Source organism: Marmota flaviventris, chromosome 2, assembly GCF_047511675.1.
Source record: "Marmota flaviventris isolate mMarFla1 chromosome 2, mMarFla1.hap1, whole genome shotgun sequence".
Classification (NCBI taxonomy): Eukaryota; Metazoa; Chordata; class Mammalia; order Rodentia; family Sciuridae; genus Marmota; species Marmota flaviventris.
This window is the reverse complement of record NC_092499.1, coordinates 160,792,519-160,805,633: the sequence shown is the minus strand read 5'-3', so window position 1 is coordinate 160,805,633 and position 13,115 is coordinate 160,792,519. Positions and strand designations below refer to the sequence as shown.

Sequence of the window (13,115 nt, the reverse complement as noted above, 5' to 3'; positions counted from 1 at the left end):
CTGCCACTGAGCTAAATCCCCAACCCCTCGATAGGTTTTTTTAAAAACAACCTAAAACCATGTTTCACAACAATGCTTAGAAATAACTAATTGGCCATCACTGGAGAATTTTGGTTAGCCAATTAATTATCTTCATTCATATATAACAGTAAGGATATAATATGTCAAGATCATTGTATTATCATGTGCAACTAATAAAAAAATGAAAAAAAAAATAACAGTAAGGAATCAAGCATTCTTCTGCCTTTCCTGGATGAACTGTCTCAATAAGAAACCAAATAAGGGGTGGAGGTTGTGGCTTCAAGGCAGAGCACTCGCCTGGCATGTGTGGGGCACTGGGTTGGATCCTCAGTACCACATAAATATAAAATAAAGATATTGTGTCCACCTATAACTAAAAAATAAATATTTTTTAAAAAAGGAAACCAAATAATAGATGGGGGAAGTCTCTCTGTAAAAAAAAAAATGGGCTTGGTTTGTAGCTCAGTGGTCGAGCGCTTGCCTAGCATACGTGAGATATGATCCTCAGGACCACATAAAAATAAACAAAGGTATTAAATAAATAAATGAGCCAGGGGATTGGAGATGTGCTCAGTGGTACAACATATGTTTAGCATGCACAAGACCCTGGGTTCAATCCCTAAAACCACACACACAAAAAGAAAAAAAAAAAAGAAAGACATATGTAAGCTCATAAATAAAGAACAGAACTGGAATATCACTGTTTTGCAATATCTGATAACCCGAAATATTTAGCCACTGAGCATAACAGTTGCTAACAAATATTCAGTGCCTCTTGATGGAAATATACAACCCCACAGTGACATATTCTAGCCAAAATAAAATAAATCTGGTCAAGCATGTAAAACAGTACTACCCAATACAACTTTCTAACGGTGATCAAAAGATTCTATTCTGTACTGTTCAATATGGGAGCCACTAAAAAAACAGCTAGCGTGGCCAAAGAGCTTAATTTTTAATCTTACTTAACTAAAAAGCCACATGTGACAAGGGCTATCACACTGGACAGTACAGCTGCAGCGCCAAATATCCATTTAGAGAAAACAGAGAGAACTGAGGAATGTTAAAACCCCTTGGTGATACATTTAGCAAAATCCAGACTGTTGGGAACTCCACAAAACAATAACCCATTTCTTTAACAATTAACTTGTAAGGACATAAAAAGAAATGGAGGGAAAATGCATCAATTAAAAAAGACTGAAAAACGTTGCCAATCAATTACAATGTGTAGACATCATTGTAGACCTGGTTAAGCAAACTGGGGGGGGGGGGGGGAGTAGGAATTTATGAGATATTTAACAATAGTTCATGTGGGTGTGAGCATGTATTTACCTATTAGAGGTACTTTCTGAACTATTTATACTCGCAATACAGTCAGGCATTGCCTAACGCCAGGGATATATTCTCAGAAAACCTTGTTAGGCAATTTCATCATTGCGTGGGCATCATAGAGTGTGCACTTACACAAACTAAGCTGGCTAAGAATCACCAGACATTGTAATCTCCGGGGACCAGAGCTGTATATGGATGTAGTCTGCAGTTACTCTGTGCATTACTTAGAGTGACGTCTGAGATTTACTTCAAAGTCATGTGTGGAAGGATAAAGGGAGGTATGTATGGCAAGACTGGTCAAGGGCAATGGTTGTTGGGGCTAGATGACAGATACATACCACTCTGCCTTTGAAATTCTCCATAATTAAAAGTGATGGGGAAGAAAAAGAGTATTCCAAGTTCATATATCTGTCACGACTGGAAAAGTCACACTAGAGAGATAGGTAAAAGATTGAGAGTACTTTCAAAGAATTCTAAACTCAGCTGTTTTGTTTTTGGATACTGGGGATTGAACCCAGGGTGCTTTACCACTGAGTTACATCTCTAGCTCTTCTAATTGTTGAGACAGGTTCTTGAAAAGTTGCTTAGAGCCTCGATAAGTTGCTGAGGCTGGCCTCAAACTTGTAGTCCTCCTGCCTCAGCCTCCTAAGTCACTGGGTTTATAGGCATGTACCACTGTGTCCACTAAACTCAATTTCTTTTACCCACAGGAGAGGCCGAAGGAAGAGAGAAAAGTACAGGATGGATAGGAGAACAATTTCACCTGCTAGTCTGTATTTGATTCTGGATTCTCCTAGCCACACTGGGAAATAAATAATATCAGTCAACTGAATTAATTCCAAACTTTGTTTTTGATAAGACTCTGGACAAAGGTAATCAGTATTTTCTGTGTTTCTCTAACCCACAGCTGGAGATCTACAAATGGTTTTATCACAAAAGGAATCAAAGAGACCTGGCATGAACACTGTCCTAGATATACGTTATCTCCCCACCTCAATCTGTTTTGTAAAATGATAGAATCCTCGGTATTAAAAAGACAATTTCACAACTTGCCCTGAGGTCCACAGTCAAAAGGCAGCTGGGATGGACCACATTTCCTAACCTGCCTCCAGGACTCCTTTTCTGATCCCCTCACCACATAAACAAGAACAGGTTGCCAAATCCCAAGTCCCTATAGCAGGCAACACAATGTTAGACCTTAGCAGACCTTGCTGTATGTCACTGTCAGCCAACTCCCTGTTAGACAGTTTGTGCACGCACAAAAGAGCTAAATATTTTGCATTTGTTATCTAACTATTTAACCAACACCATGCTTCCAAGTCCAGTTCTATTATTTCCTCATTTTACAGATCAGGGAAGAGGCTTTGAGGAAATAAACTGTCTATGAGGACAGATGGTAGGATTTCGTTTTCCTTCTCAAAAACCTTCCAGAGCTTCTTGTCCAGGAGCATCCATGCTTCTTGGCTTGGCCCCCTGAACCATCTCACCCTGTCCTCCTTTTCCAACCTTATACCTCCAACTCTCCCCAACAGCTGTGTCTCCTTATCATTTAGTCACCAGAGCTCTGAGTCTTTTCCTTACTCAAGCTGTGGGGCTCAACCCATACCACCCTAAAGCCTGCCCTGCCAGCAATTTCCACAGCCTTCAAATCCATGTCAAGCAAACTTCCCTATTTGGAAGTGATCACATCTTTGCCTATGCTTCTGGTTGGACATTCATTCTCCTATAATAGTTAATAGTATGTATGTTTCCCCACCAACCCAAACAGTATCTACAGTTACTGGGCACATACCATGTTGCACCTTTAACTTATTTATTCTCACAACTCTGTTAGATAGCTATCATTGTTAGCCCCCATTTTACAGATAAGGAAACTGAGGCCCAGAGGATGAGCAACTTGCTCAAGGTCACAAGCTAAGAATTGACAAAGCTGGAGCTTAGATGCTTCACCACAACTGAAAGAGGATTCTAGAAGGAACACCCAGATGGGAGCGTTTTCATTGCCTTGCATACTGCAGGCACTCCATAAAGTAGGATGGTTTGTTGCCTCCCTGTATAGGATACAATGGCTCAAATTTGCCCTTACTCCTATCATTAAAGCCCACTGCCCAGTGAGGTATTAAAGCATGCCATCAGGCTGGGGACCCTAGCTCATGGTAGAGCACTTGCCCAGCATGAGGCCCTGGTTCCATCCTCAATACCCCTACCCCAAACAGCAATGCATCATGAATGGTCCTCATTCTTGAATGGCTTTCCTTCTCTTCCACTTAAGAAACTAATTCTTTTTTTTTTTTTAATATTTATTTTTTAGTTTTCGGCAGACACAACATGTTTGTTTGTATGTGGTGCTGAGGATCTAACTCGGGCCGCACGCATGCCAGGCGAGTGCGCTACTGCTTGAGCCCATCCCCAGCCCAAGAAACGAATTCTTAAAGAAACTCTTTGAGTTTAGCATGCCTTGCAAAGAACTTTAGAATTGCACAAGGTGCTAAATTGTGGACAACTTGATCAGTCATTTGAAAACCCACCAATACCATGGCTGATATTCTAAAGGATCAAAGAATACTAATACTAAGATTTCTCTCTTTGAGTTAGAGGCAGAGAGAAGGAACCCGAATGCTATCAGTAAATAAAAACGCCCTGGGAAACTTTGGGGAGAAGTATCCTTGTAGACGGTACAGGAGCAAACTACACCACACACACCCTCCCAGCTCCCAAGAACATAGTGACTGATCTTGGAAATGATTGATTTATTCCCTTAATCCAGGGTTCCAATGGCGATATTTGCTTGGGGAAGGAAAGAAAGCCCTCAAATGTTAGATAAGGGACTAGATCTCTCTCACACCTCCCAGTTTCTCTTCAGGGGATTCTGGGCAATGTGGGGTGGGGGGACAGAGGGGCAAATTGGCTACAGTCCCTCCCAAAACAACGGTTGTGATTGTCTCTCCAGCCTGGTGATAAATATGCAAGTGGGACACTTTGTAGAATTTCCCAAAGGGCAGAGCTACCAGCCTCACGCAAACCGTTCCCACCCACTTAACCCCACCTGGCCCAGAACCACCACAGGCCAACTGACTTTGAACCTGAGCAACACTCTTGACTGCTAAATAGCAGGCGCGGTTGACAATATCCTTTAAAGAGGTCTTTCCTCCGGATTCTAGCTCTAGCCTCAAACCACAATTCATAACCAAATGCAACCCCGCCTACCCCTGAGTCAAGCCCCAGGAGCCAGGAATGTGCATGGGGAGAGGGACTGCCTCTCTCAGGAAAGTTAACCGCTGCTCTCACAACCCCCAGCTAAGGCTGTATTCTCCACCCCAATCTCCCCCACCCCCCTCTCCGGCCACGGTGGCAGGACCGCCCTGGAGTGTTCTAAAGTTATCACATACCTTGCAGAGTGGCACTGTAGCCCACCACGCTAGAAACCCAGATCAGGTGATTCATAAAACACCACTCCCTACTTCTGGCTGGCTGTGAGTCCGTAGAACGGGATTCCTTAATCCTGGGGGGTAGCGGATCCTTTAAGCAGACGATCATGGAACGTCTACCCAAAAAAGCGCACATGGGCACCTAAATAATGTTGCCTACAATTCTAGAATCTTGATGGAGCGCCGAAGCACGACAGTAAAAGGGAAACAGACGCTCCAAACCACTGGGTTAAAGGCTCTAAAGAAATTCTTATGTGAACCCTTTTATCCATCAACTTAATTCACCAAGATTTGAGAGAAACAACGAATCAAAGTGCCCAGTACAACCCGTCTAAACACTCCACAATTGGTACTAGGAATAACTGTGGTTGCAGAGGCCCACTGTGTGCTAAGCTGCCTCAAAACACAAAGGATATGAAACTCTAAATCACGTGGCGCAGGGGGCTGCGCCCCAGAGGATGGAATTTTTGAAAGCCCTCGTTCTTTTTTTTTTTTTTTTCTGACCCTGCAATCCCAAAACCTGGTTATGAGTCAGGCCTTGTGCGTAGAATGGGCTGCTAAAGGGAGGAAGTGGTCCTTGATCCCTCTTGACAGTTCTAGAGGCCACTATCGGCGTCAGGCGGGGCCACCCAAAAGGATTGAGTCCGCTTTGGAAGCGGGTCCACTGGGCGAAGCGGCACGGGAGAGAGGACGCGCGGAGAAGCCCTGGCCGCCGCCCAGGGGCAGGTGCAGGAGCAGTGTGACCCGCCAGCTTGGGGCGCGGGTGCTGGGGTGCGCGGGCGGGCGCGGCAGGGAGGGGCGCCGGCCCCGGGAGCCCGACGCCAGGGCGTGGTGCAGGTGGCGGCGGGGGCAGAGTCGACACCATACCTTGATTTTTGACCTGGCAACCGGGCGCCGCTTTGCTGCCAAGTGTCCATCTGGGTCCTCGGCGTCGCGGGGCTCGGGGGTTTCGCGCTCCAGGGCGCGCGGGGACAAGCTGCTCTCGGCGCCTCCAGGTTCCCCGGCGCTGCTGCTGCTGCTGCCGCCACCGCTGCTGCTGCCGCCGTCGCTGCGGCAGTCCTCGGGGGGGTCGTGGAGCAGACAGCCCAGGACCACTGCAGAGGGAGGGAGGGGCCGCAACCGATAGACACACTCACGCGGCGTCAGGCACGGGCGCCCGCGGCAGTTTGACCTGCGGGCGGTGCCGCCGCCACCGCCCCGCCCCGCCCCGGACCTGGGCACCAGGCCAAGTGGGCAATGTCGCCGGGGTATACGAGTAAACACCCATTTCGGCCCCTCGAACTACTTCGGGGTGCTGGGGTCAGATCCTTAGCCCCAAACCGGTGCTCACGAGGAACTGAGGGTCATGCGCGGCGGAGGACCCCGCGCGCCAAGTTTCTTGTGCCCGGGGAGGCGACTCCGACCTCTTCCAATCTAGCTTTAGAGGGGTTGGCGGACCTTCATGCACCACCACCCACCTTGAGGACGTGGGATTGAATGTATCCCTTTTTGGTTTTCAACCTCCTTCCTGGGCCACCTCCGCCCGCGCGGCAGCCAACGGTCCTGCCGCCGGGCAATTAGAGGCTCCCACTAGGGGGAAGGGAGCGCAGGGTGTCCCAGGCTTCCCAGCCTCACTCCCCTCTTTTCTCCGCCTGGAAGACCCTAGCGTCCTCTGCCCGAAAGAGGGAGATGAGGTGGGGGGAGCCCAGCCCCGACCCAAGAGTACAGAGAACTCGTCCGCCCCTTCCCCCACCCGGAGAGCCCCGCGCCCAGGCCCGGCCCCCGCGCCGCGCTCACCTGGGATGTAAGCGTCTGCCCTTTTTTCATCCGGGAGCTCATCCCAGCTGCGGACCGTGACTCCCGGGCTCCTCCTCTTCACCAGGAAGACTTTGGGCATGGTGGGGTCCCTTTGCCAGGCTGAGGCCCCCTCCTCTCGACTGTTTCCCGCTAGGGGCTGAGGTGGCGGCTGGGTCCCCAGCTCCCGGCGGTCAGAGCCCACCTTCCCGCCTCGCCTGCCCTCTTCCTCTCCCCCCCGCCGCGGCGTTGCCCGGGCCTCTCCCCCGCACTCCCGGAGACTCCCAGCCTCTGGGCTTGGCGACACCTAAGCCTTAAATCGCGGGTGAGACCACGCCGGGAAAAAAGTTTCATAAGGTGGAATAGAAAAGGCACCAGGAAACTTGGGAGTGAGCATGCGCCGTGCAACATAACGGTGTCAACAAGCTCGCTACCTGTCCGACCGGTTCCGGCGGCCGGGGCTGCCTGTTCCAGCCCTTCCTTAGGCATGAATGTTTGCAAAAGAATTTAACGTCTGATTCTTCCCCCCTCCTCTTTTTTAAAAAAGAAGGGCATTTTTTATTCAGCCCTCTGCCCCCTTCTCCCTTTACGTGCATCTCAGAACGAACTCCTCGAGGTAAACCGCAGGTCTGCTCCCTGGGACACCCCTCCCCCGAGTTAGAGCCTCCCGGGAGTTGGCCCCCACCTCCCGAGTGGATTTGTCTCAGAAAAGCAAGCCAGAAAATGGCTCGATTCCTCTAGACCTTGTGGATCGCTCCAGAGGCTTGCTGAAATTTTGGTGGTCGGAAGTGGGAGGCGGTCGAGAGTCTCCTCGGGACTCTAACCTGGTAAAGGGGAACGTGAGGGTTTAAGCTTTCCGGTTGTCTACAACAGAATATACAGTAATAAAATTTTTTTTTAAAGGTAGCGTCTTTGGAATATGTGATTTTACTAATTTGTGCCACACAATCTAAGAAAAACAAGGCTTGCTCCTTCAAAGCAACGTCCGCCTCAAGACCTTACATCCCAAGAGCCCCTTCACCCCAAATAAATACATGGTGGAAACAAAAGCCAAGTGCAGGTTATGCAAACGCAGCTTCAAAGCAAGTCTCCAGTTCTCGCCTACTCACATTATTGCCTCCCCTAACCACCTGATCCCCAAATTCTAAGACTAGAAAACGCATTTCAGGAAGTCAGGAACTGAATGCAGTTACACCCTCTTTCTCCTCTTTACCGGGGAGGTGGCTGGAAAGTTTTGTTATTATTTTTATTTGCATTTCTCTATCTACTTTATTCCTGGAAGGGGGAGGAAAAGAAAGAAGAGGGGTTGGTAAAAGATGTTAAGTTTCTAAGGGCGGTATTCTCATTTTTGGGAGCGGCGCTGCCCCTTCCAAGGCCCAGTTCCGATACGCCCAAGGCAACCTGCCCTGCCTGGTCACTGTAGGTGCCCCTCTCTGGGGTACCAGCTACTGGGGGTTGCGGAGTGGGAACATCTGGCCAGAGGTGTTCTAGCGGCCGCAGCTCAACCGGCCGACGACCTCACCTGTCGGTAACCTGACCTGCTGAGCGCCCAGCCCAAGGGGCGGGGGAATCAACACAGCGGTTTTCCTGGTCTTCTTCCGCCTTGGAATGGCCTTTGGGGACACCGCAGCCTGGTAACGGATTTCTCGGCTTGGCTGGCGTATTCTCAAGGCGCACGGCGAGGGGGCGCAGCTTTGCCGGGGTTGTGGAGGGGACAGGCGCGCCACGGCTGCAGACCTGCCTTCAAGTATTCGCCGTGTCTGAACTCCAGATTTTCTCCGAGAAAAACGATCCAAGAATGAAAGGGACTTTGATCCCTGTGAGCCGGAGGAGGAGGAGGAAGAAGACATTTCTACAGCAGCACAAGAAAGGAGGTTTCTTTCTTGGCTACAAGGCTGATGGCGCAGCTTCTGGGAGACTCTGCAGATGTATTTTTATCTGCTAACGAACTGGAGATTTGCTAGAAAGAAGGCGCTGGGTTGAATGAAAGATTAAAAAAAAGGGGGGGGGGAGAGGGAACTATGCAATCAGAATTATCCCTCATCTTCAAAAAATTGTAAAACCTCGTTGGAAATTCCTATTTTAGAAAAAAGGGCAGTCAACCCCATTAGTAAAGCTTTTAAAAAAAGAAAGATTTCAAATCAATGAAAAGATCACTTTATCTATTTCTGTTACTTGTGAAGACTATAGAAAAAATATATATGCTACAATGAAACCACTATTCTGTATAATTATTATGCACCAATAAAAACTTTTTTAAAAAAATTATAAAACAGTGGATATATATGCCTAGAAACCTCAAAAAACACAGGTAAGTTTAAGGATTTGGAAAAGAAGAATAAAGACTATAACTATATTTATTCTATGATTATCAAATACACACTTATAATAGGTGCTAAGTGTTTCTTTGGGAGAAAGAAATTCTAATAGTGTTTTCTTTCTTTCTCTTCTGTTTTTTTCATGCTCATACTTGGCAAGGGTGTACCAATGCTATTACCATATACAAAGAACGAACTTTTGTCTTTGTTAACTTTATTGTAAATTCAGTTTTCTAAATACTATAGGAAAATAGAGTAACCTCTCAAGTAGGATTGAATGAACCCAATTCTTTAAAAAACCTCAGGCTTGAAGTTGGAGGAGACAGAAGACATGGCAAGATCTATACCCCCACCATATTGGAAGTGAGAGTCCTGTACAGTATCCTTGAAATATGTATCCAGTTCTCTTGAATACTTTCATTTCACTATCAAACAGCAATCTATTCTCTGGTTAGATACCAATGATAGTTTTTCTTTCTGCTATGTGGAAATCTGCTTCTCTCTGCTTCCACGTCACCTCTCATTTGGTTCTGGAGCTACTGAGACCATCCCTGTGTCCCTTCCTCATCTTGATAGTTCCAAGTCCATGGCAGCAATCATCTGTGTTCTTACTTAAGACTTATTTTCCCCAGTAATGTAAAGTCAAGTTGAAACCTGCTCAGTGGCATCCTTAGTGTGCATAGTAATAAGAAGAGGTTAGGATGATTCCTAAATTTTTTTCTTTTTAGTTTTTATTAATGTATAGTATAGTACCATGAAAATGGATGTCAGAAGTATACAGCCTGATATATATATTTTAAATATTTTTGAGTTGTAGATGGACACAATACCTTTATTTTATTTATTTTTATGTGGTGCTGAGGTTCAAATCCAGTGCCTCGCATATGCTATACAAGCCCTCTACCACTAAGCTACAAACCCAGCCCCAGCCTGATATATTTTCTAAAAAACTGACTTCACATGTGGGAGCAGCCTTCAAGAAAAAGACAAGACTGTCAATTCTCATCACTCAGGACGGTCATTTCAACATCAGATCAATGTCCTTGAAGGTACCATAAGACAAAAAAGAAGAAATAAAGGTATAAGGATTCCAAAAGAAAGAGAAAAAAAATGATTATTTATAGTCAGTATGATTGTCTACATAGAAACTCAAAAGAATTTGCAGGTGATTATTAGAATTAAAATAATTTAGCAAAGTAATCATATAGAAAACCTATTGGTGTGTATATCAATTATATTTCTAAATGCCAGCAACAATCAGGAAAATAAAAAGTCTAATGGGGGGGAAAACTTTTGACAGGAAAAAAAAATTCTAAATACAAAGATCCCTGAAATACATTTTAAAAAATATTGCCCAATTTCATGAATAAACTTAGGAAACTTTTCATTAGAAGACATGAAATAAGATATTAATCAATAGAAAGATTTACCATAATGATGGATTGGATGACTTAGAATTTAAAAAAGCCAAAATCCCTAAATTCTTCTGCAAATTTAATACAAACCTCCAAAATATTTGAGAAAAAAAAAAGTTCTTTATTGCAGAACTGACCAACTTGTCTTAAAATTTCTGTGAAAGAAAAGTCAAAATATTCCTGAAGGATAAGATGCATAGACTTAATCAACTTGATACCAGTGGTAATTAGAATGGTGAGTGGGAGAAGTTCCCAAGCCCCTCATTAAGGATGCACCAGGATACAAAGAATGTGCATCCAGAGCTCAGCTCAGCAGGAATCAGCCCTGAGTCCACTAGCCCTACCCCACCCCCAGCCAGGGATGTGCCATATGGGGACCCCTGGCTTGAGGTTTACTCAGTCTGTATACATACTCAGAATTTTCCAAGATCTCAGCAGCTCCTCCACATTATCGGAGCACGTTTGTGTCTGTGAAAGGGTGGGAAAGGAGGACCTTACCAACTCAACTTGAGGAAGACCACCTGGTGTTTTCACGTTCTCCAGCATCTCCTATGGTCCAGCAACTTCAGTCTCATTTTCTTGGGAAATCGCTCCTTTTCCACTCAGCCAGTGCAGTTCTAGACAGGCTAACTCCACCCCTCCTGTGGGAGGTGGGCATTTAACTCAGTTAATTAGAGCTTCTGTCAGCTTGCCACAGTGATTGCTTCAAGAGCAGAATTGAGACCCAAACAGAACCAACTTTGGTTGAGCTTGAGGGCAGGATGTGATATAAACCTGGGGCAGCCAACTCTGCTGCCAGCAGCCACCTGAGACTAATGACAAGAAGAAAGTAAAGCCAAGAGATAGAGTCCCCAATACAGTGCTATATCCAGCCCTGCCAGAAGCAAAATCCATCCCTGGAGTAGTCAAATTATTTTCTTTTCTCTTCCTCTCCCCTCCCCCTCCTCCTCTTCTTTCCTCCCCTCTCTCCCTCCTTCCCACCTTCCCTTCCTCCCTCTCCTTCTCTCTCCAGTTAGGGTGGTGCTTCTTCATTTGCTACCAAGTTTCAACTAAACTCTTATTAAAGTGACACCTGCTCTCTTTGTCCTACCAGTGACCCATAGAAAAGACACTGTATCCTTTTCCAATAAACTACAAGCTAGTTCTCCAAAGGCCCCCGGAGCCCAATAACTTTCTAGCTTGTTCTTGCGAGACAGAGGATATGGCTCTGTACATTAAGGATATAGATAGATAAATAGATAGATAGATAGATAGATAGATAGATAGAAAGAAACAATTCTCCATCATTTGGGGGTAACATGAAAATATAAATGTAATTAAATGGCTAGGGAGTAATTTGATTATTATTGTAAGAATTGCTGTTTTAATATGCTTAGGATGCTTAGAGTCTGAATGAATCCAGATTCACAAACTCAGGTGTGTAAATAATGTCATGTGATTTTATTTTAATTTCATTCCACAGTTTCACCCCAAGTGGTAGGCTTATAAAATAGCTGCCTTCTTTTCCCTCCCCTCCACATCTTATCCCCCAAAACGGGTATATAGGTTCTTCCTGCTGTCTAGATCCAGAGACTCTCTCTCCCTGAACAACCTCCCATTTCTCCCTCCAATCATGAATTATATATTTTTTAAATACTGCAAGTGTGCATGGTGCGGTGGAGCACACCTGTAATCCCAGCAGTTCAGGAGGCTGAGGCAGGAGAATCTTGTGTTCAAAACCAGCCTCCGCAATGTGCCACAGATTGAACACAGAGGCACTTAGCCACTGAGCCACATCTCCAGCCCTTTTAATTTTTTATTTTGACCAGAGTCTCACTAGGTTGCTGAGACTGGCCTTGAACTTGTGGCTGACCTCGAATTTGTGATCCTCCTGCCTCAGTCTCTTGGATTACAGGCATGTACCAATACACCCAGCTTGTGTTAAAGTGGAAGTGTCAATTGAGAAAGTTATTTTGTTTATTTGTTTTTGGTCCTTCTGGTTATTCTGTTTATTTGCTTTTTTTAAAAAAAAAAAAAAAGTAGGGCTGGGGATGTGGCTCAAGCAGTAGCGTGCTCGCCTGGCATGTGTGCGGCCCTGGGTTCGATCCTCAGCACCACGTACAAATAAAGATGTTGTGTCCGCCGAAAATTTAAAAAAAAAAAAAAAAATCTGGTACATATTGTATTCAGTGATTAAAAAAAAAAAAGCTACAGTCATCAAACATTTAGGGAGAAGTTCAGATGCTTTAGTTAGTCTTGGTTTTGAGGCAGTACTGTACTGGTAATCCATTCTAACAATAAAAACTTAACTTCTCCTGTGGCTTCATTTCTTCATCTACAAAGTGAATAAGACCATTGGCAAGGTCCAAGGCCAAATAACTAATAAAAATATTATAATAAATAAATAAATAAATAAAAATAAAAAAGTATTTTTTTTAAAGAGAGAGTGAGAGAGAGAGAATTTTTTAATACTTATTTTTTAGTTTTCGGCAGACACAACATCTTTGTATGTCGTGCTGAGGATCGAACCAGGGCCGCACGCATGCCAGGCGAATGCACTACTGCTTGAGCCACATCCCCAGCCCCTGTTTATTTGCTTTTGATCCTTCTGATTAGGTTCAGGAAAAGTCTTCTCTTGGTGCCTATTAGATTTTTTTCCCTCTCCTGCCTAACCTCCTGAGTAGCCGGGATTACAGGCATTTGCCTCCATGCCCCACCCCCCAAAAATTGAACCCAGAGGTGCTCTACCACTGAGCTACATCCCCATCTCTTTTATTATTTATTTACTTACTTATAGGTACTGAACCCAGGGGCATTTTGCCATTGAGCTACAAACCCAGAGTTTTTGT

The 13,115-nt window shown here is 45.3% G+C and overlaps 1 protein-coding gene across 1 annotated transcript in view; it reads right to left on the bottom strand.

The window, feature by feature from the left end:
* Ovol2 (ovo like zinc finger 2) overlaps positions 1 to 6,657 on the bottom strand; it is a 30,777-nt gene extending 24,120 nt beyond the window's left edge. Inside the window, exons 1-2 of the mRNA XM_027922255.2 lie at positions 6,558 to 6,657; positions 5,649 to 5,875 (exon numbers count right to left, since the gene is read on the bottom strand). Coding sequence (XP_027778056.1) covers positions 5,649 to 5,875; positions 6,558 to 6,657 — 327 coding nt within the window. The remainder of the gene's footprint in view (positions 1 to 5,648; positions 5,876 to 6,557) is intronic.
* Positions 6,658 to 13,115: the final 6,458 nt, after the last annotated feature.